The sequence below is a fragment of the Peromyscus eremicus genome, chromosome 7 (assembly GCF_949786415.1).
Source record: "Peromyscus eremicus chromosome 7, PerEre_H2_v1, whole genome shotgun sequence".
In the NCBI taxonomy this organism is placed as follows: Eukaryota; Metazoa; Chordata; class Mammalia; order Rodentia; family Cricetidae; genus Peromyscus; species Peromyscus eremicus.
This window is the reverse complement of record NC_081422.1, coordinates 17,765,195-17,784,576: the sequence shown is the minus strand read 5'-3', so window position 1 is coordinate 17,784,576 and position 19,382 is coordinate 17,765,195. Positions and strand designations below refer to the sequence as shown.

The 19,382-nt window shown below is 48.4% G+C and overlaps 1 protein-coding gene across 1 annotated transcript in view; it reads right to left on the bottom strand.

The window, feature by feature from the left end:
* The window catches only part of Tspan16 (tetraspanin 16), a 30,520-nt gene extending 13,282 nt beyond the window's left edge, over window positions 1-17,238 (bottom strand). Inside the window, 6 exon segments of the mRNA XM_059267240.1 lie at window positions 8,413-8,538; window positions 9,734-9,808; window positions 10,675-10,721; window positions 10,724-10,871; window positions 17,174-17,214; window positions 17,217-17,238. Of these exon segments, the coding sequence (XP_059123223.1) occupies window positions 8,413-8,538; window positions 9,734-9,808; window positions 10,675-10,721; window positions 10,724-10,871; window positions 17,174-17,214; window positions 17,217-17,238 (459 nt within the window).
* Window positions 17,239-19,382: the final 2,144 nt, after the last annotated feature.

Genomic DNA, 19,382 nt, shown 5'->3' with positions numbered 1-19,382 from the left:
TTTTGACTTTAAAGAAGTTATCATTCCTTTTGTCATTGTGTGTGAGCGTGTGTATTTGCTCATGTCGTGGTGTGAGTGTGGAGGTCAGAGAACAACTTTAACCATCAGTTTTTTCGTCTTGTGGATTCAGGAAATCGAATTCAGGTCATCTGGCTTGGCAGCAAGCGCCACTGCCGGCTGAGCCATCTTGCTGGCCCTTTTTGTGTGTGTGTGATGTGTGTGCAAACATGTTTGGAAGTGCATGCTTATACATATGAATGCCATATGCTGATCTTGGTGTCTTCCACCTGTCAGTTTTTAAATTATTTCATTTATTCATTTGGAGTCAGGGAAGTAGGGAAGCCACAGCTCAAATGTGGAGGTCTGAAGACAACTCGGTTCTCCATCCACCTTATGGATTCTAGGTCCCCAAATCAGATTCTCATGCTTGTGGGGCAGACATTTTACAGGCTCAGACCCTGAATTTTTTGTTTTGTTTTGAGATAGGGTCTCTATGTAGTCCTTACTGTTCTGGAACTTGCTATGGAGACCAGGCTGGCCTTGAACTTCTGATCCTCTGTTTCCTACTTTGCACATGTTGGGACTGCAGGACCTGCCACCACAGTGGGCTCAGATAAGAGTTCTTCATTTTCAGAAGGAAAGCCTGTGTTTTTGTTTAAAAGCTGGAGCTGGGCGTAGTGGTGCACACCTTTAGTCCCAGCTCTCGGGAAGCAAACCCAGGTGGAGCTCTATGAGTTCCAGGCCAGCCTGGTCTACAGAGCTGGTTCCGGGGCAGCCTGGCCACATAGGAGTTGGGGAATGTTCTCCTAATATTTATTGCTTAATCCATGTAACCAGGACATACCATAATTTTGTTTGTTTGTTTTTGTTTTTGTTTTTTCGAGACAGGGTTTCCCTATGTAGCTTTGCGCCTTTCCTGGAACTCACTTGGTAGCCCAGGCTGGCCTCGAACTAGAGAGATCCGCCTGCCTCTGCCTCCCGAGTGCTGGGATTAAAGGCGTGCGCCACCACTACCCAGCTGACATACCATAATTTGTTATCTCACAAGTCTAGGTTGTGACAAAACAAAACAAACAAACAACAACAACAAAAAAAAACCAGGGTCAGATTTACTGAAAAGCACTTTTCATGGCTGGTGTTACCTCTGTGTGTGGTGTGTACACTTCCTGTGTGCCTGTGGATGGGGGAGGGGCGTGTACCTTGTGTTCCATCACTCTCTGCCTTTGTCACTTGGAGAGTCCCTAGCTGAATCTGGAGCTATGGTGGTAGCATCTGGAGGTCCCTGTGTGTCAACCTCCCCGTGCTGGGACAGACAGTGTGACCCTTCTCTTCAAGGCAGCCCTCTCGGAGGTGACTAGATCAGCCAATAGGAGGAGCTTTTCCCTCAGGCATCGAGTTCTGGTGGGGCCTGGAGAACTCACAGTAAGAACAGGCTGTCATGAAGTGAAGCTGCCTTCTGTGTCCTGTACCTTCCAAACATACCTCTCTGCACTCCGGCTCTCACCAGAAACCCAAGCAGATCCAGAGACAGTCAGCTTCCCAGCTGCCTGAACCATAATCCAAAAGAAACCCTTGGCTGGGGGTGAGATGTGGGGGTGACTCAGGAGGTTCCGGTCATAGTCAGCTATGTGGTGAGTTTGGGGCCAGCCTCAGATACAGGAGACCCTTAAAACCAAAGGAACAAGCCGGGCGGTGGTGGCACACACCAGTAATCTCAGCACTAGGGAGGCTGAGGCAGGGGGAAGGCTCATTGAGATTGGCCTACACAGTAAGATCATATCTCAAAAAACCCAAACTCCAAAACACCAACAAAAATGCACCAAATGGCTTTTGGTGATACCTCATGTCTGCAGTCTCCACACTTGGGAGGCTAGAGCAGGAGGATTGCCGTGGGTTTGAGGCCAACCTGGGCTATAGAGTAAGACTCTGTCTCAAAAAGCAGAACAGAAGAGGCTGAGGATGTGACTCGGTTGGCATTGCCCCTGCCTAGCATGGGCAAAGCCTGGGTTCCAGCCCCAGCACCCCAAGAAGCTAGAGTGGTAGTGTGTGCCTGTGAGTCCAGCACTGGGGAAGTAGAGGCAGGAGGACCATCCTAGGCAACATAGGAAGTTGGAATCAGAAAATGAAAAAGAGCTAGGCTTGGCAGCACAAACCTTTATTCCCAACACTCAGGAGGCAAAGGCAGGTAGATCTCCGTGAGTTGGAGACCAGCCTGGTCTAGTGAGGCCAGCCTGGAATAAATAGTGAGAACCTGTCTTTAAAAAAAGGGAGAGGGGGCTGGAGAGATGGCTCAGCGGTTAAGAGCACTGACTGCTCTTCCAGGGGACCCAGGTTCAGTTCCCAGTAACCACATGGTGGCTCACAACCATCTATAATGAGATCTGGTGCCCTCTTCTGGTGTACAGGCACATATGCAGGCAGAACACTGTGTACACAATAAATACATAAATAAACAAACAAACAAATAAATAATAAAAAGGAAACACACACACAAATCTTCCTCAGTTTTCAGTTGTGGAATAATCTTTTTGTACACTGAAGCTGTGTCTTTGCCAATGTGTCTTTTGGTTTAAAAAAGAGCTGAATGGCCAGGTGGTGGTGCTGGTGTCTGCCTTTAATCCCAACACTTGGGAGGCAGAGGCAGGTGGATCTCTATGAATTCAAGGTCAACCTGGTCTACAGAGTGAGATCCAGGACAGGCACCAAAACTACACAAAGAAACTCTGTCTGGGGCGTGGGGGAGAACTGAGTGGGCAGTAGCTAGTCAGAAAGAAGTTAGGTGGGACTTCCAGGCAGAGAGAAGAGAGGAGGAGATGAATCTAGGAGGCATGGGAGAGATGCCAGAGGAGACGGTGGGGAAGCAGGACATAGGGAAAGAGAGGTAAAAGCCATGAGCCATGTGACAACATGTACATTAATAGAAATGAGTTCATTTAAGTTATAAGAGCTAGTTATAAACAAGCCTAAGCTATAGGCTGAGCTTTCATAATTAATAAGAAGTCTCTGTGTCATGGTTTGGGGGCTGGTGTTTCAAGAAAGCCTGCTACAACTCTCTGTAACAAACAAGAGCCAAACCTTTCCCTGAACCCACAGGCCTTACGATCTGTGCCAACACGTCCTGTGCCCCCGGCTCACTCTCATCTAGCCACAGGAAGAAGGGGGCCTCAAACGCAGATTCCCCTGGCTTTTCCCTAGTGCTTAAAATTATGTGCCACCACACTGGCACAGGTTACTTTCATTTTTGTGTGTTTGCCTGTGTGGAACTACAGGCACTCAGGTGCAGGTGCCCAGAGAGGCCAGAGTGTTGCATCCCTGGATCTGGAGCTGTGGGTGCTGCTGGCTCTCTGTCCACAAAGCCGTCTTTCCAGCCCCATGATAGACTTGTATTCCCCTTCTCCGGCACTGAGCCAGATGACACCTCCTCAGAGAAGCCCTCCTGGCTTCCTTACTGCTCCTATCACTTTATTTCTGCCTGCCTTTGCCTCCTGAGTGCTGGGATTGAAGGTGTGGGCCACCATGCCCGCTTCTGTCTCCCTTCTTCTTCTTCTTCTTTCATTTTTGTTTTAGTTTAAATTTTTTATTTTATTATTACTTTGTGTGTGTGTGTGTGTGTGTGTGTGTGTGTATGTGTGTGTGTGTGTAGGTGTGGGTGTGTGCCCTCAGAGGCCAGAAGAGGGTATCTTCTGGTTGACTTTTGTAAACTTGACACACACTGGAATTATTTGGAAAGAGGAAACTTCAACTGAGAAAATGTCTCTATCAGATTGGCCTGTGGGCAGATCTATAAAACATTTTTTTCATTAATTATTGATGTGGGAGGGCCCATCTGGCTGTGGGCAGTACCACTCCTGGGCAGGTGGTCCTGAGTGTTACAAGAAATCAGGCTGAGCAAACCATGGAGAGCAAGCCAGAAAGCAGCATCCTCCATGGCCTCTGCATCAGCTCCTGCAGGGTTCCTGCTCTGACTTCCTTCAGCGATGGACTGTGATCTGTAAGCCAAATAAACCCTTTCCCTCCCAAGATTTTTTGGTCATGGTGTTTTATTACAGCAATAGAAACCCTAACTAAGACAGAATTAGTACCAGGAGTGGGGTATTTCTATGACAGACCTGACCATGTTTTGGGGAGGACTGTGGAAGGACTTTGGAACTTTGGGTCAGAAAAACCATTGAGTGTTCTGAGCTGTGCTGGCTAGTTTTATGTCAATTTGACACAAACTGGAGTCATCTGAGAGGAGGGAACCTCAATGAGAAAATACCTCAACAGATCTGGCTGTAGGCAAGCCTATGGGGCATTTTCTTAATTAGTGATTGGTGGGGGAGGACCTAGCCTAATGTAGGTGGTGCCATCCCTGGGCTGGTGGTCCTGGGTTTTGTAAGAAAGCAGGCTGAGCAAGCCAAGGAGAGCAAGCCAGAAAGCAGCATCCTCCATGGCCTCTGCATCAGCTCCTGCCTCCAGGATCCTGCTCTGACTTCCCTCTGTGAAGTGAAGCAAAATAAACCCTCCCTCCTCCAGTTGCATTTGGTCATGGTGTTTCATCATAGCAACAAAACCCTAACTAAACAAGTGCTCAATGAGTGCTTGTGGGAACTTAGAAGAAAATTCTGAGAGCAGCACAGACCGTGGAGGCTTAGCTTCGGAAGTTTGAGAGACCCTCAAAGACTCTGTGAGGGCCATTCAACATTCTGAAAGATGGGCTGTGATTAACAAGAGACAAAGACCACTAAACTGAAACCTTTGCTTTGCTGGAACAGTCAGTCCTTATCAACTGGGGCTAAAGAGTCAGCTGTGGCTAAGAAGAGCACAGTATCATTGAGGTGAGGTCTATCGGAACATGCTTCCTCAGGGTCAGCACACAGAAGCTGCGGTGCAGAGCAGGCCAAGGCTGTACCTCGTGCTGGCAGCTGAACTTGGTAATATGTAAGTGTCCCCGGTGGTACTGGATTTGAAGACATGAAGGTCATGGAGAGCACCCGAGGCTTGGTGTTATATGGCAGGGTTAGAGTCCCTGAAAGGGGCCTAGTGGAGGCTGTTGAAAGTTCTCTCGGTTGTAATGAAGACCCAAGCATTTGGAGATGCCAGTATCATGGGATGACCAACAAGACCAGCTACTGTGGAATGGAGCTGAGCTAAGCCTGTGGGATGAGCTATGTGGGTGTCGGACTCCGAGAGGGGGAGCTACACAAGCCCTTTGGAGCCTCGATCATGGGTCTCAGACATCTGGCACCGACTTTCACACCGTTGGGCTGTGGTTTGCCTTGGTTTGAATGTGACTATACCCAGTTCTTCCCTCGTGGAGTAAGGAAGTATATAACTAGTTTTTGTTGTTGTTGTTGTTGTTGTTGTTTTTAATTTTACAGAAGCCCACAATTAAGAAACTTTGGATTTTTAGAGAGACCTTAAATACTTTTTTTAAAAAAAGGCTACTTCTAAGGTGTTTGAATTTTTAAAGATTATGGGACTTTTAAAAGTTGGACTTTTTTGTTGTTGTTGTTGTTGTTTGTTTTTTTAAAGCAGGGCAGTGGTGGTACACGACTTTAATACTGGCACTTTGGAGGCAAATGCAGGCAGATCGCTGGGAGTTTGAGGACAGCCTGGTCTACAGAATGAGTTCTAAGATAGCCAGGGCTACACTGTTTCAAAAAAGTAAGAAAAAAGTTGAAATGTTTTATTCTGTGATATTAATGAGATCTTGGGGATAAACAAGAAAGGAAGGGTTATGGCTTATAGTGTTGTAATGGTGCATCAAACTGACAAATGGTATGTTGTCCTGCCTTATTTTTCGGTCAACTTGACACAAGCTAGAGTCATTTGGGAAGAGGAACCTCAATGGAAGAAATGCCTTCATTAGATTGTCCTGTAGGCAGGCCTGTGGGGTATCTGTTTGGATGGATGATTGATGTGGGAGGATGCAGTACAGTCACTGTGGGTAGTACCATCTCTGGGTGGGTGATCCTGGGTTGTATAAGAAGGCAGGCTGAACAAGCCATGAGGAGCCAGCCAGTAAACAATATTCCTCTATGCCCTCTGCTTTAGTTCCTGCCTCCAAGTTTCTGCCTTGACTTCCCTCAATGGTAGACTAAAAACTGTAAAGTGAAATAAACCCTTAACTCCCCAGGTTGCATTTAGTCATAGGGTTTTAAGCACAGCAATACAAACCCAGTTTTAAGCATTTATGAGCTGCTTATGTGTGTGTGGAATCTGAACTCAAGTTCTCATGATTGAGCACCAAGTGTTCTTAACCACTGAGACACCTATCCAGCCCTTGTGTTTTTTTGTTGTTGTGAGGCAGGGTCTCACATAGCACAGGCTAGCTCAGAACTCTCTATGTAGTGGAGGATAACTTTGAACTTGATTCTCTTGCTTCCACTTCCCAAGTACTGGGATTATAACTGTGTGCAACCACAGTTGGTTTATGTGGTCCTGGGGACCACACCAAAGGTTCATGCATTCTAGGTTAGCACACTACCTACTTAGCTACATTCCCAGCCTTGGTTTTATTTATTTTTATTTACTTGTTTGTTTACTTAAGACAGTATCTCAGTCTATAGCCCAGGCTGGCCTCAGACTTGACTCCTGCTTCAACCTCCAAAGTGCTTGGACTATGGACATGTGCATGCCTCCTCCTCCTTCTTCCCCTTCCTTTTCTCTTAGCCTGAACTCAAGTCTTCACACATGCTAAGGATATATTCCTGCACTGAGCTACAGTGTTACTTATTTCTGAGAACTCTTTACATATGAACAGAAGAGCTTCATTAACTATATTCAACACCTTGTTCCTTTCTTTGTATTTTCTCATTCATCTCTCACTATGGTCCTATGGGGTGGGTGCTAGTCTTTTCTTTGTCTTATGGGTGAGGGGACTGGACTACACCATCTTCTAACAATGCATTGATAACCCAGGACCCTCACCTGCATGTACCATGCACCCACACCCCTTTTTTAATAATGCACCCAGAAATCCAAGACAGCTATAGAAGGATGGCAATGTAGCTCAGCTCATAAACGCACTTGCTGCTAAGGTTGAAGACCTGAGTTCAATCCCCAGGATCCACGTGGTGGAAGGAGAAAATGGATTCCTGCAAATTGTTCCCTGAACTCCAGGCATGCCCTGTTGACACATGCACACCCGCTAAACGGATAAATGAAATAATTAAAAACAAGCACACAAAAGCAAGCAATGTTTTTTCATCCCCCAATGACCATCGGAGTTTCTGTTCAAATGAATTTCTCAATTTATCTGGGTGTGAGGTTAGGTGGTTGTGGTTCACACGCGGTAAGGCAGACAGACTGTGGCCACAAGTCAACTTTAAGGTAGAGTCCCCTGTTCACCATCTTCTACATTTGTGTAATAGGCTGTGCATAAGACTAGAAACAGATGCCTCATGGGAAAGGGCATGCAGAACCAAGTTCCTCTAACCCAGTCCTGTCAATCAAAGCGAGGAGCCGCCAGCCGAACCCCTTAGCAATCAAACCCCTCTTTCTCTAGATCCCAGGAAAGGAAGCCCTGAGCACTAACAACCATGGGGCCCTTGATTACCCTCACTCATGTGGCCCTTAGTCAGTCTTTCTGTGTAGCATGGGGGTCTCTGGGGCCTACAGAAGGCGTCCGATCCCTTGGAACTGCAATTATATACAGTTTTATGCCATCATGTGGGTGCTGGGACAAGAGCTCTTAACCACTGAGCCATCGCTCCAGCCTTATTGATTTCTTTGCTGTATTGCATGCCCATGCTCCTGGTGCACATGCCATGGTCCACATGCCACGATGTACACATGGAGGTCAGAGGTTAACCTGGGGGAATTGTCTCTCTCCTTCGAAGTGGGTTCCAGGGACCAAACTCAGGCTGTGTCAGGCTTGATGGCAAGCCGGTGACTGCTGAGGCTTCTCACTAGCCTTCTTCCTTTTTATTTTTTTTATTTTTTTTTTTTTTTTTGGTTTTTTGAGACAGGGTTTCTCTGTGTAGCTTTGCGCCTTTCCTGGGACTCACTTGGTAGTCCAGGCTGGCCTCGAACTCACAGAGATCCGCCTGGCTCTGCCTCCCGAGTGCTGGGATTAAAGGCGTGCGCCACCACCGCCCGGCATCCTTTTTATTTTTTAAACTAGGTTCTTGCAGTGTAGTCCCAGCTGGCCTCTCAGACTCTGTGATTCCCCCTGCCTCAGCCTCCTCAGTGCTGGGGATTATAGGTGTGAGCCACCCTGAGCAGTTACTACTCTGTCTTTTTCAGCTGATAACCTCGGGTGTTTTGTTACAGTATCAGGAAGCTGACTTGTTAGCCCAAAGTGATGTTATCCAAATGAACTGAGCACCCAGTGAGCTTGCTTCTCTCCCCCAAGCCCTTGGTCACAGTTCCCACAGTCGGGAGCTCCTGGGGTCTCTAAGATGACAGACAATAAAATGTTTGAGTTACCTCCTGGTAGATGACATCCGAGGACACATTGTACCCGTCACAGTTCGCAGTACCTACGGATTTACAACAGCCCCTGGGGTAGGTGTGGCCGGTCGTCACAAGGGTGGGCTTTCTGTCCCGTGGCCCCTGCACACAACCCTCATGCGATGACCCAAACGGAGTAAGTGAACCAGGGGCTCAGCCCCTGAGCATAGAGACAAGACACACGTTTTGTGTTGTTTGAGGTAGGTTCTTGGCAAGTAGCTCATGATTCTCCTGCCTCAGCCTCCTGGATTCTGCAATCACAAGTGTTTGCCACGATTTCTGGCTCCAGATGCATGCTCTTTTCTGTATGTGTGTCTATAAGTACAATTGTGTGTATTTGTGTGTGTGTGTGTGTGTGTGTGTGCCTACATTCATGTGGAGGCCAAAGGTCAACCTTGAGTGTTCTTCATCTTGTGTTTTCTGTTTTGTTTTGAATTACATTTGCTTTATCGTGTGTGTGTGTGTGTGTGTGTGTGTGTGTGTGTGTGTGCGCGCGCGCGCGCGCGCGCGCATGTGGATGTCAGAGAACACCTTAAAGGAGTCAGATCTCATTCCCAGCATTTGAGTCCTGGGATAAACTCAGGTCATCAGGCTTGGCGGCAAGCACCCAGTGAGCCCCACCTTGTGTTTTGAGACAGGGTCTCTCACTGGCTTGGAATTCACTGATAGGCTGGTCACGGGTCCCAGAGACGCCACTGTCTCGTCTCCCCAATGCTGAGACACAGAAGTGCACCACCATCCCTGGTTCATATGGTGCTGTGGAAGGAACCCAGACATGTGCATGCCAGACTGGCCGTTTGTGAACTGAGCCACGCTCCAGCTCTTCTCCAGGCCTTTAGATGGATTTCCTATTCTGTGACTGGCCCAGTGACCCACAGGAAGGTTGTCTCCTTGTCCCCATAAGCACATCCTGTCATCGCCTCCCAAATAGAGCACATGACCTCTTAACATCCCTGAGCAGTGACAGAAGAGTACTCAGCCTCTCAGTGGGGATTCCAGGCAGAGGCTTCCGGCTAAGACACACCTATACCCCAATCTTCGGACATCTTTTCAAATTCTACGATGTGCCTGCCTTGCCCATTACTTCCCATCTCCCTGCAGAAGACAGGTTGGATGGTGACGGATTCATGGTGTCCCCTGCTGGACAAGGCTGGGGTTGTCAGCTTCCCCTCCCCCACCCCAGTATGCCCCCATCTCGGGGCTTCTGGGTGTCAGGGGAGGAAATGGAGTGGGGACGCCTCTGGGGACCGGACTTCTGATGGATTCTCTTTCTGTGACTTAGAAATTCTGTACTCACAAGTGGGAAGAATACAAGCACCACGGAGGCCATCACCACTTCCAGGATGACAATGATAACCAGGAGCAGGAAACACTGGAGGACACAGAGAGGGACAGGGCTGGGCTGGGAGCCTGCTCGGCGGACCCCACCGACCTGGTGCTGAGGAGGAAGAGGGTCCGTCCTCCACCCCACGCCCTTTCTACTGGGCTCCAGTTTGAAAGAACTCAGATGCGGGTGGAGGCGGGAGGTTGCTGGGTTTTGTTTCCAGCTCTGTTTCCAGGGTGCAGAAAGATCCAGGTTCAGGCTGGCCTGGGGTGCTTGAGGGAGCTGCCAGATGGGAACCTTCTCTTGAGAGGCTTGAGGGGAGCGCTCAAAGCCGGTGCGTAGGGTTCAAGGTTGATGAAGAAGGGGGACTGTGAGAGCACTGACAGCCTCGGCCACCTGCGGTACCAAAATCAAACAAGGAAGCCAGGAGCCTGGACTTGAAAACAGGAGAGGGAGAATGAGAGTCATCCTTGGTTGCCTAGCCAGATCAAGGCCAGCCTGGGCTACATGAGACCCTGACTCAAGAAAAAAAAAGCTAGTTATGAACCAGGTATGGGAGCGAACATCTTTATTCTTAGCACCCTGGAGGCGGACACAGGAGGATCTTGAGTTTTAGGTATGCTTGGGCTATCTACTGAGACCCTGTCTAAAAAAAAAAAAAACTAAGCTGGGCAGTGATGGCGCACGCCTTAATCCCAGCACTCAGATGGCAGGTGGATCTCTGTGAGTTTGAGGCCAGCCTGGTCTACAAATCAAGTTCCAGGATAACCAGAGCTGTTATAGAGAGAAACCCTGTCTGGAAAAACAAACAAAATACAATCTAAAACAGCGGCCGTAGAGAGAAAGTACTAGGAGCCCGCAGCGACAGTGGACACGTGGCAGGGCTGTGTGGTCTCTACGTGGGGACTACTTACAGTCAGGAGCATGCCTCTGTTTTTCATCGTCATTCCATACCACCCCCAAGGCTGAGCACTCTGGTGATGCATCCCATTCCCAGGCTCAGATAACCAAAGTGAAAGAGGTAGGCAGAGGACATCCCAAGGACCTTTGTCAGTGTGGCCTCTCCATACGTGACCCCAAGAGCCAGTCCGGTGAGGACCATGCCAGACACCTGGAGAACAGAAACCAAACAGAAGGTCAGGGGGTACAAGTGGGAGTCTTCCTGGGTGGGGCCAGAGGGAAGCAGAAGCTAATAAAATCAGCAAAAATGCTAAACAGAGCAATACCCCGAGCTGGTAGTGATGCAGAAACATCAGGAAGCAGCCTGGCATTGGTGGCACACGCCGTTAATCCCAGCATTCAGGAGGCAGAGACAGGCAGATCTCTGTTTTTGTTTGCTTGTTTTGAGAGGGTCTCACTATGTATCTCTCACTGATCTGGAATTCAATATATAAACCAGGCTGACCTTGAACTCACGGAGATCCAACTGCCTCTGCCTCCTGGGTACTAGAATTAAAGGCATGCTGGCTGAGCAGTGGTGGCACACACCTTTAATCCTAGCCCTTAGGAGGCAGAACCAGGCGGATCTCTGTGAGTTCGAGGCCAGCCTGGTCTACAGAGCAAGATCCAGGACAAGCACCAAAACTATACAGAGAAACCCTTTCTTGAAAAAACAAAACAAAAAGATAAATAAATAAAGATGTATTTTTGGGATAGAGAGGTGGCTCAGAGGCTAGGAGCCCTGGCTGCTCTTCCAGAGGTCCTGAGTTCAGTTCCCAGCACCCACATGGTGGCTCAAAACCATCTATAATGAGATCTGGTGCCCTCTTCTGGCATGCAAGTATATATGCAGGCAGAACATTGTATACATAATAAATAAATAGATCTTTAAAAAGAAGAGAAAGAATTAAAGGCACACATGCCATCATGGCTGACTTCTTTTCTTATTTACAGTTATTTTTATTTTATATGTATGAATGTTTTGCATATATACATGTGCACCCTGTGCATGTCTGATGCCTGAGGACACTGGGTCCCTGAACTGGAGTTAGAGGCGATTGTGAGCTAATTAACGGGTGCTCTGCAAGAGCAGCTGATGCTCTTAACTGCTGGGCATCCCGCCAGCCCCAGATTTTACCCTTTTTTGGGGGGTGGGGGGGTGTTCAAGACAGTGTTTCTCTGTGTAGGCAGATTTTACTTTTTGAGGTAAAATTCTGTTTCAGATATAACATTTTTAGATTTTTGATTAATGAAACAGTCACAATCATCTTTCAGGAGCAGCAGGGTGTTGTTACAGTGGGATTTTGTATGTTGTTTCATTCCATAGCCCAGACATGCTCATTATGTAGGCTACCCTTGCACTTCTTTTTTTTCCCCCAAGACAAGGTTTCTCTGTGTAACCCTGGCTTTCCTGGAACCCACTCTGTAGACCAGGCTGGCCTTGAACTCAGAGATCCATCTGCCTCAGCCTCCCAAGTGTTTGGATTAAAGGCGTGCGCCACCACGCTCAGCTGTTACTGTATTTTTACAGGAAGAGGACATGGGGGCTGTAGAGATGGCTCAGCAGTTAAGAACATTTACTATTCTTATAGGAGACTTGAGTTCAGTTCCCGGCACCCACACTAAACAGTTCACAACTGCCTGTAACTCCAGCTCCAGAGGTCTGTCTCCTCTTCTGGCCTCTGCAGGTGTGCACGCACACACACAGACGCACGCACACACACAGACACACACACACACACAGACGCACACACTGGGAAAAATCAAAGTTGTTAAAGGGTAGGACAGGGTTGGGGAGCTGGCTCAGTGGGTCAGAGAGCTTGCCGCCCAAGCGTGGGCCCCTGAGTTCAAATGTCCAGTACCCACATAAAAGCCAGGCACTGAGGCCCGTGTGCACAACCCCAGCTCTGGGAGGAGAGACAGGAGGAGCTCTAGCTCAGTGAGAGACCCTGCCTGAAAGGAATGAGGTGGACAGAGACAGCAGGACGCCCGGTGTCACCCTCACCCCCACACAGGGGGACACTCGTACACACAAATGCCGGCTAAAGCAGAAAGATAATTTTTAAAATTTTGCTTGTGCTTTAAGTTTTTTATTATGTTTATTTGTGTGTGTGTGTGTGTGTGTGTGTGTGTGTGTGTGCACATGCGCACGGGCAGATGTATGCACACATCTGTAGAGGTAAAAGAACAGCTTGCAGGAGTTGGTTCCCCTCTTTCACCGTGTGGGTCCCAGGGATGGAACCCAGAGGGTCAGCCTTGATGGCAGGTGCCATCAAGGTCTCATCTACCACTAAAACATCTCACTGGTCCTGCTTTGCTTGTTTGTTTTTGAGACAGAGTCTAATGTAGCCTAGGTCGGCTTCAATCTTACACCAGTCCTCCTGTTAGCCTGGCAGTGTCTAGGATTGGGTATGGAAACCACTACACACCAGCCAGAAAAATCAGGAGTTCAAGGTCATCTTCAGCTACATAGTGAGTTCCGGGCCAACCACAGGGGTACATAGTAAAAATCTGTCTCAAAAATAAGACAGAAAACAAAAACAAAAACAAAGAAAGTATATACTTCATGTTACCCCGATAGTAAGGAAAAGGTGCTTCAGAAACTTAAAAGATCAGGGAAACACGAGGGTGGGTACAGTTTGGGGACACAGGTGCAGCTCAGTGACCACGTGCTTAGCATCCCTGAAGGTCCAATTTCATCCTCAGCACACAAACTAGTGAACAAGAAAGACCACCCAGGGCTGAAGAGACACTCAGCAGTTCTGAGCACACACTGCTCTTCCAGAGGACCTGAGTTCAGTTCCCAGCACCCACCTGGCAGCTCACAGCGCCTGTAATTCCAGCTCCAGGTCATGGGAAACAAACACAATGCAACATCTTTTCTAACAAAGGGTTAAACAAGACAAACGTGCCCTCCCCCATTGCAAAAAAATAAAAAATAAAAAAATTGTAAAGAAGCCACTTGGCAGGAAATTTGAATTCCTCTAGGGTCAGCACTCTGGAAATCAAAACATGTACTCAACTTTCAGTTCTCCATAGGAACCTCATTGCTCTGTGTCAGCCACTCTCATAAGATGCGAGGCCTGCCTCCAACCACTCAGAGAGGCACAGGACCCCTTTGTGTTTGGAATCTTAAAAGCCTGGTGGTAACCTAATCAAGGCTTTGCACCCTTCTACAGGAGTAAAACTCTTGCCTTGCCGAAGAACACTGGAGTTTCTTGTCATTGTCTTTGTTTGTTTGTTTTTTGAGAGAGGGTTTCTCAAAACCCTGTGTAGCCCTGGACGTCCTAGAACTAGCTCTGTAGATCAGGTTGGCCTCGAACTCAGAGATCCACCAGTCACTGTCTGCTGAGTGCTGGGACTAGAGGTAAATGACATACCTGGCTACGAAATTTTCTTGAGAGCCCAGACTAATTTCTTGTCTGTTTTATTTATTTATTTTTAAAATTATTTATTTATTTATTTATTTATTTATTTATTTGGTTTTTCGAGACAGGGTTTCTCTGTGTAGCTTTGTGCCTTTTCAGGAACTCTCTCTGTAGACCAGGCTGGCCTCCAACTCACAAAGATCCTCCTGGCTCTGTCTCCTGAGTGCTGGGATTAAAGGTATGTGCCACCACCGCCCGGCTCTTGTCTTGAAAAAAACCAAAAAAAAAAAAAAACAAAAAAAAAACAAAGAAACTCTGTGGCTGGGGAAATCACAGGCCCTGGGGAGAAGGATATATACTACTGTTGTTTTGTTGATTGGATATGGCATCAAAGTGCCTTCTAAAAATTATGTTTCTATCCATAGATTAATGCTCTCTCCACTTTGGTCAGAGAAGCTACTGTGTATAAGGAAGCGACTGGGTAATGCGGGGACTCGTGATTGGTCAGCACGTGAGAACAAGTGACTGAGTGCTCAGCCCTAAACAGGACATGTACCTCAGAGAACATCAATCACAGGAGAAAGGGTGGAGAGTGGAAGAGCTGGAGGATGGAAGGAGGGCCTCGAAGGGCAATCTTCTGACATGACGTGGTTGTTGTACCCGTGAGCTCAGGACAGCAGTGGTTACCTGTCCAAATGGGGCTGTTGACACCCCTCCTCGGATGAGAGAGGGTTCAGAGGGCCCCACCCCGGCCGGAGGAGCCATAGGCGGGTAAAGGTTGCTGCAGGAGGGGAAGTCATAGTCCTCAGTGGTGTGACCACTGGTACATGGCCTTGCTCATGTAAATAATCAAGTGTCGATATGCATACAAGCAACGCTAATTAATGCAGGAGGCATCAAAAACTTCACGTGAAAAAAAATACTTTCTTAAAAAGAGAAAAAGGAGGAGCTGGAGAGCTGGCTCAGCAGGTAAGAGCACTTTCTGCTCTTTCAGAGGACCCAGGTCCTGTTCCCTTTGCCCACATGGGGGCTACCTGCAAGTCTAGGTCCAGCTCCAGGGAATATGACACTATGTGACTAACACTCCTCTTACCTCTCTAGGCACTGAACGCAGGTACATATACTCACACACAGACATATAACGACAATAAAAACAAATCTTCAAAAGACTATGTGAACAGGCTGGAGAGATGGCTCAGTGGTTAAGAGCACTGGCTTGCTCTTCCAGAGGTCCTGAGTTCAATTCCCAGCACCCACATGGTGGCTCACAGCCATCCATTATGAGATCTGGTGCCCTCTTCTGGCAGGCAGGCAGACATACAGGGAAAACACTGTGTACATAATAAATAAATCTTTTTTTTTTTTTTTTTTTTTTTGGTTTTTCGAGACAGGGTTTCTCTGTGTAGCTTTGCGCCTTTCCTGGAACTCACTTGGTAGCCCAGGCTGGCCTCGAACTCACAGAGATCCGCCTGGCTCTGCCTCCCGAGTGCTGGGATTAAAGGCGTGCGCCACCAACGCCCAGCAATAAATAAATCTTTAAAAAAAAAAAAAAAAAAGACTATGTGAAGGAAGAAAAAAGTGTGTGGTGGTGGTGGGGTGGTGGTGGTGGGGGTTGCTGGAGAGCCGGCTTGGTGGTTGAGAGCGTGCACAGCTCTGGCAGAGGGGTGGAATCAGTTCCTACCATTCACACCAGATGGTTTATAACCACCTGTAACTCCAGCTGCAGAGGATGGATGCCTCCGGCCTCCATGGGCGAGTGCACTTAAACGCACATACACATGATTAAAATGATCAAATCAATCTTAAAACAAAAGTCCTACTTTACTGTGATAAAACACGAAAGGGTGTATGTCAGCTTACAACTGACAGCCCATTCCTGAGGGAAGCCAAGGCTGGAACCTGGAGGCAGGAGCTGAAGCAGATGCCGTGGACGGCTGCTTACTGGCTTGCTCTCTCTATGACCTGGTCAGCCTGCTTTCTCAAAGTATCCAGTGTTCGGTTGGAACATCCAGCTCACTCCTGCACAGTCTAAGAAGCCCCGTCTCTCTCTCTCTCCAAACCCCACCCTCTCGGAATCTCCAACAAAGAAAAGGCACCAAAAATCCCAGTTCTACATTCTTGGCAAGTACAGCAGCTTCTCCCTGAAGTTGCCAGCCAGCCCAAGTTCCCGTCTGAAGGGCTCAGTTTTTGACCATACTTGGGCACAAACCCAGCTTGTGGCAGACATGTCCGTCATCACCCCTCACCTATGGGCTATATAACCTCCCTGCTTTAGTTCAGGCACGTGACTTCTCCTGCCTTGATCTCTGGGACTGGAGAGCTCACCCGGGAGTTGCTTTGCTCAAATAAACCTGTTCTTTTACTTTTTCAATTCTGCTTAATCTGGATTACTGCATCGGTGGAGAAACCTATTACTGAGATACAGAAAACCAATTACCCAGGACCAACTGCTCAGGGTTGGCACTGCCCACAGTGGGTTGGCCCTCCCATATCAGTCACTGACCAAGAAAATACCTCCACAGACATCCCTACAGGCCAATCTGATGAAGGCAGTTCCTCCACCGAGGCACCCTCTTCCCCAATGACTCCAGCTTCTGTCAAGGTAACAAAAACAAACAAATAAACAAAACACCACACTAGCTTAGTTTTTCAAACTCAATCGCTTTTTCTGACGTATGGTTAGTTTGTTCTGTTTTTGCTTTTGAGACAGCATCTCATGAAGCTCAGATTGGCCAACACCTCTGAGCACCTGGCAGGGCCTCTTGCAAGCTCGGCAAGTGCTCCACCCACATCTCCAGCCTTTCAAACTCTTTTCCATGGGATCTGATGGAAACCACGCCTTTTCCATCTCTGAGCCAGGCTCCCCAAACTGTGTACATTTGTGCTGATAGCCCCAGCTTGGGGTCCCATGGCACCTCCTACCCATTTATTTCTGACATGTCTCACTCCTTGTCAACCTGTCCTACATCTCTCCTGCCCCCTCCAGCCTCCCTCCGGGATCACGGATCCGGAAGGCAATTTAGATCAACTTATTTCTGTCTTCCAGGGACAGGGCTATGAAGGGAAGACTGCCAAGTCCCCAGGGCCTGGATTGTGACACACTTACAGCCACGAAGCCATTGAATAAAGACAACAGTTTCTTTAAGAATAGGGCGTGTGTACTTCAGCCATAATGGGCAGCTCTGTGGTGCTCTGCATATTCAAGTCAGCGTCTTCCTTAAACCTCTGGGCTGCTGAGTCCCAGCGTGTCAGCAAGGGACACTCAAGTTGACTTGCTCTGTTTCCTGACTGCCTGGTGACTTCCCTGGGATGCTGGGCTCAGCCCTCAACCTTTATCACATCACAATAGGAAGCTGGCTGTGCACACACCTTTATTCCCAGCACAGACAAACACCCCACAAGGTAGGATCCCCACACCCACTCCAGTGGCTCACAACTGCCTGGAACTCCAGCTCCACAGAATTTGATGGCCTCTTCTGGCCCCAGTGGGCCCCTGCGTTCATGTGGCAGAGGACTCACATGGACACACACGCACAGACAGAAAAATAAAAATATAAAAAAGCATAACCAAATGGTTGGAAGCTGGGGCAAGATTGACAGTCGTAGGAAAACAGGTACCCCCACCCCACGGCCCCTACTTGGCTCCTTCTCCAAACAGGCCACACAGGACCTAAAGGAGATAAGCCTCCTATATACCACCAGGGCCACCAGGGTCACCAGGGCCATCAGGGCCACCAGGGCCACCAGGCAAAGTGCCCACTCAGTACTTATCATGTGAGTGACTGACATCCACTGCTCCTAAGTCCTGGCCCCGTAGGTGCTCACTAAACCAGGGTGGGATGAATGAGAAAGAGGCTTCGAGGGTCACACATTTTGTTTGGTTGATTTTTAATTTAATGAAAACTTTAGCTTTTAAAAATATGAATATATTTACCTTTATTTTGTATGAGTGTTTTGCCTGTGCTCCATGTGTGTGAGGTGCCTATAGAGGCCAGACGGCATTTAGTCCCCTGAGACGGGAGTTACATATGGTCGTGAGCCACGGTGTGGGTGCTGATCATCAGGTTGATGGCAGGTACATTTATCCGCTGGGTATCACGTCAGCCAGCACACTGGCTTTTTATGTTTTTCTGAGAGTTGAACTCAGGTCCTCACGGTTGTAAGGCAGGCACTTGACTGACTGATCCGTCTCCTCATTCGTCTTTTGTGTTTTTGACAGAGTTTCATGTAGCCCAGTAAGCTTCAAAGTAGCTATTAGCTGAGAATAATATTATACTTTTTTTTTTTTTTTTTTTTTTTTCGAGACAGGGTTTCTCTGTGGAGCTTTGGAGCCTGTCCTGGATCTCACCTTGTAGACCAGGCCGGCCTCGAACTCACAAAGATCCGCCTGGCTCTGCCTCTCGAGTGCTGGGATTAAAGGCGTGCGCCACCACCGCCCGGCTTTCTTTCTTTTCTTTTCTTTTTTTTCTTTTCTTTTCTTTTCTTTTTTTTTTTTTTTTTTTTGAGACAGGGTCTCATTATGTATTCCAAGTGGCCTGGAACTCGCTATGCAGACCAGGCGGGCCTCGAACACACAGAGACCCACCTGCCTGTGCCTCCCGAGTGCTGGGATTACAGACACCCCACACACACACAGCAGGCTTCCTCCTGGAGCCACCTCTGAAAACTTGCAGTGTCCTGCCTCCCCCGCGCGGCAGGTGGAGGGATATGTTGCTCTCTTCCACAAAGAATTCTGAGCCGTTGATCGCTGTTGAATCTGCAGAATTTTGAGCTCGAAGGATGATTTCCTAGAACCGCGAAGTTACACTGGCCTGACGGAGCAGTTCCAAGAGTGGAATGCTGGAGCTGTCCTCCGGAGGTCGCTAGGGGGCGCTACTTCCATAGAAAACAGTTGACGCCTCTGCTCCCACATCCTTGGGGTGCCCAAGCGTGCTTCCCGTCTGGGCAAGGCCCTCCAAACGTCCCCTCGTGCCGGGTGCTCCGGTCAGCAGTGTCTTCACACACTGTCTTGTGCCGTGTCGCGCTGGCACACGTTGGCTGAGGGCTCCATGTCCCCACTTACGCCCCTCCTTCCCCACTTTCCACCTTCCTCTTCCCCTGGCTTCTCCCCTCTCCCCTTCTCTTTAAGACAGATCTCTTGTCGCCCAGGCTACCTCAGACTCCATGTAGCCGAGGATGACTTTGAAACTCTGGCCTTAGTTCTCCACTGAGGGCATGTGGAAGCACCGCTGTGCAGTCTCCCGCAGCCCTGCGCAGCCCTGGCTCCAGTGGCCGGGTAGCCCAGGATGGCCTTGGACGCTTTCTTTGTTTGCTCT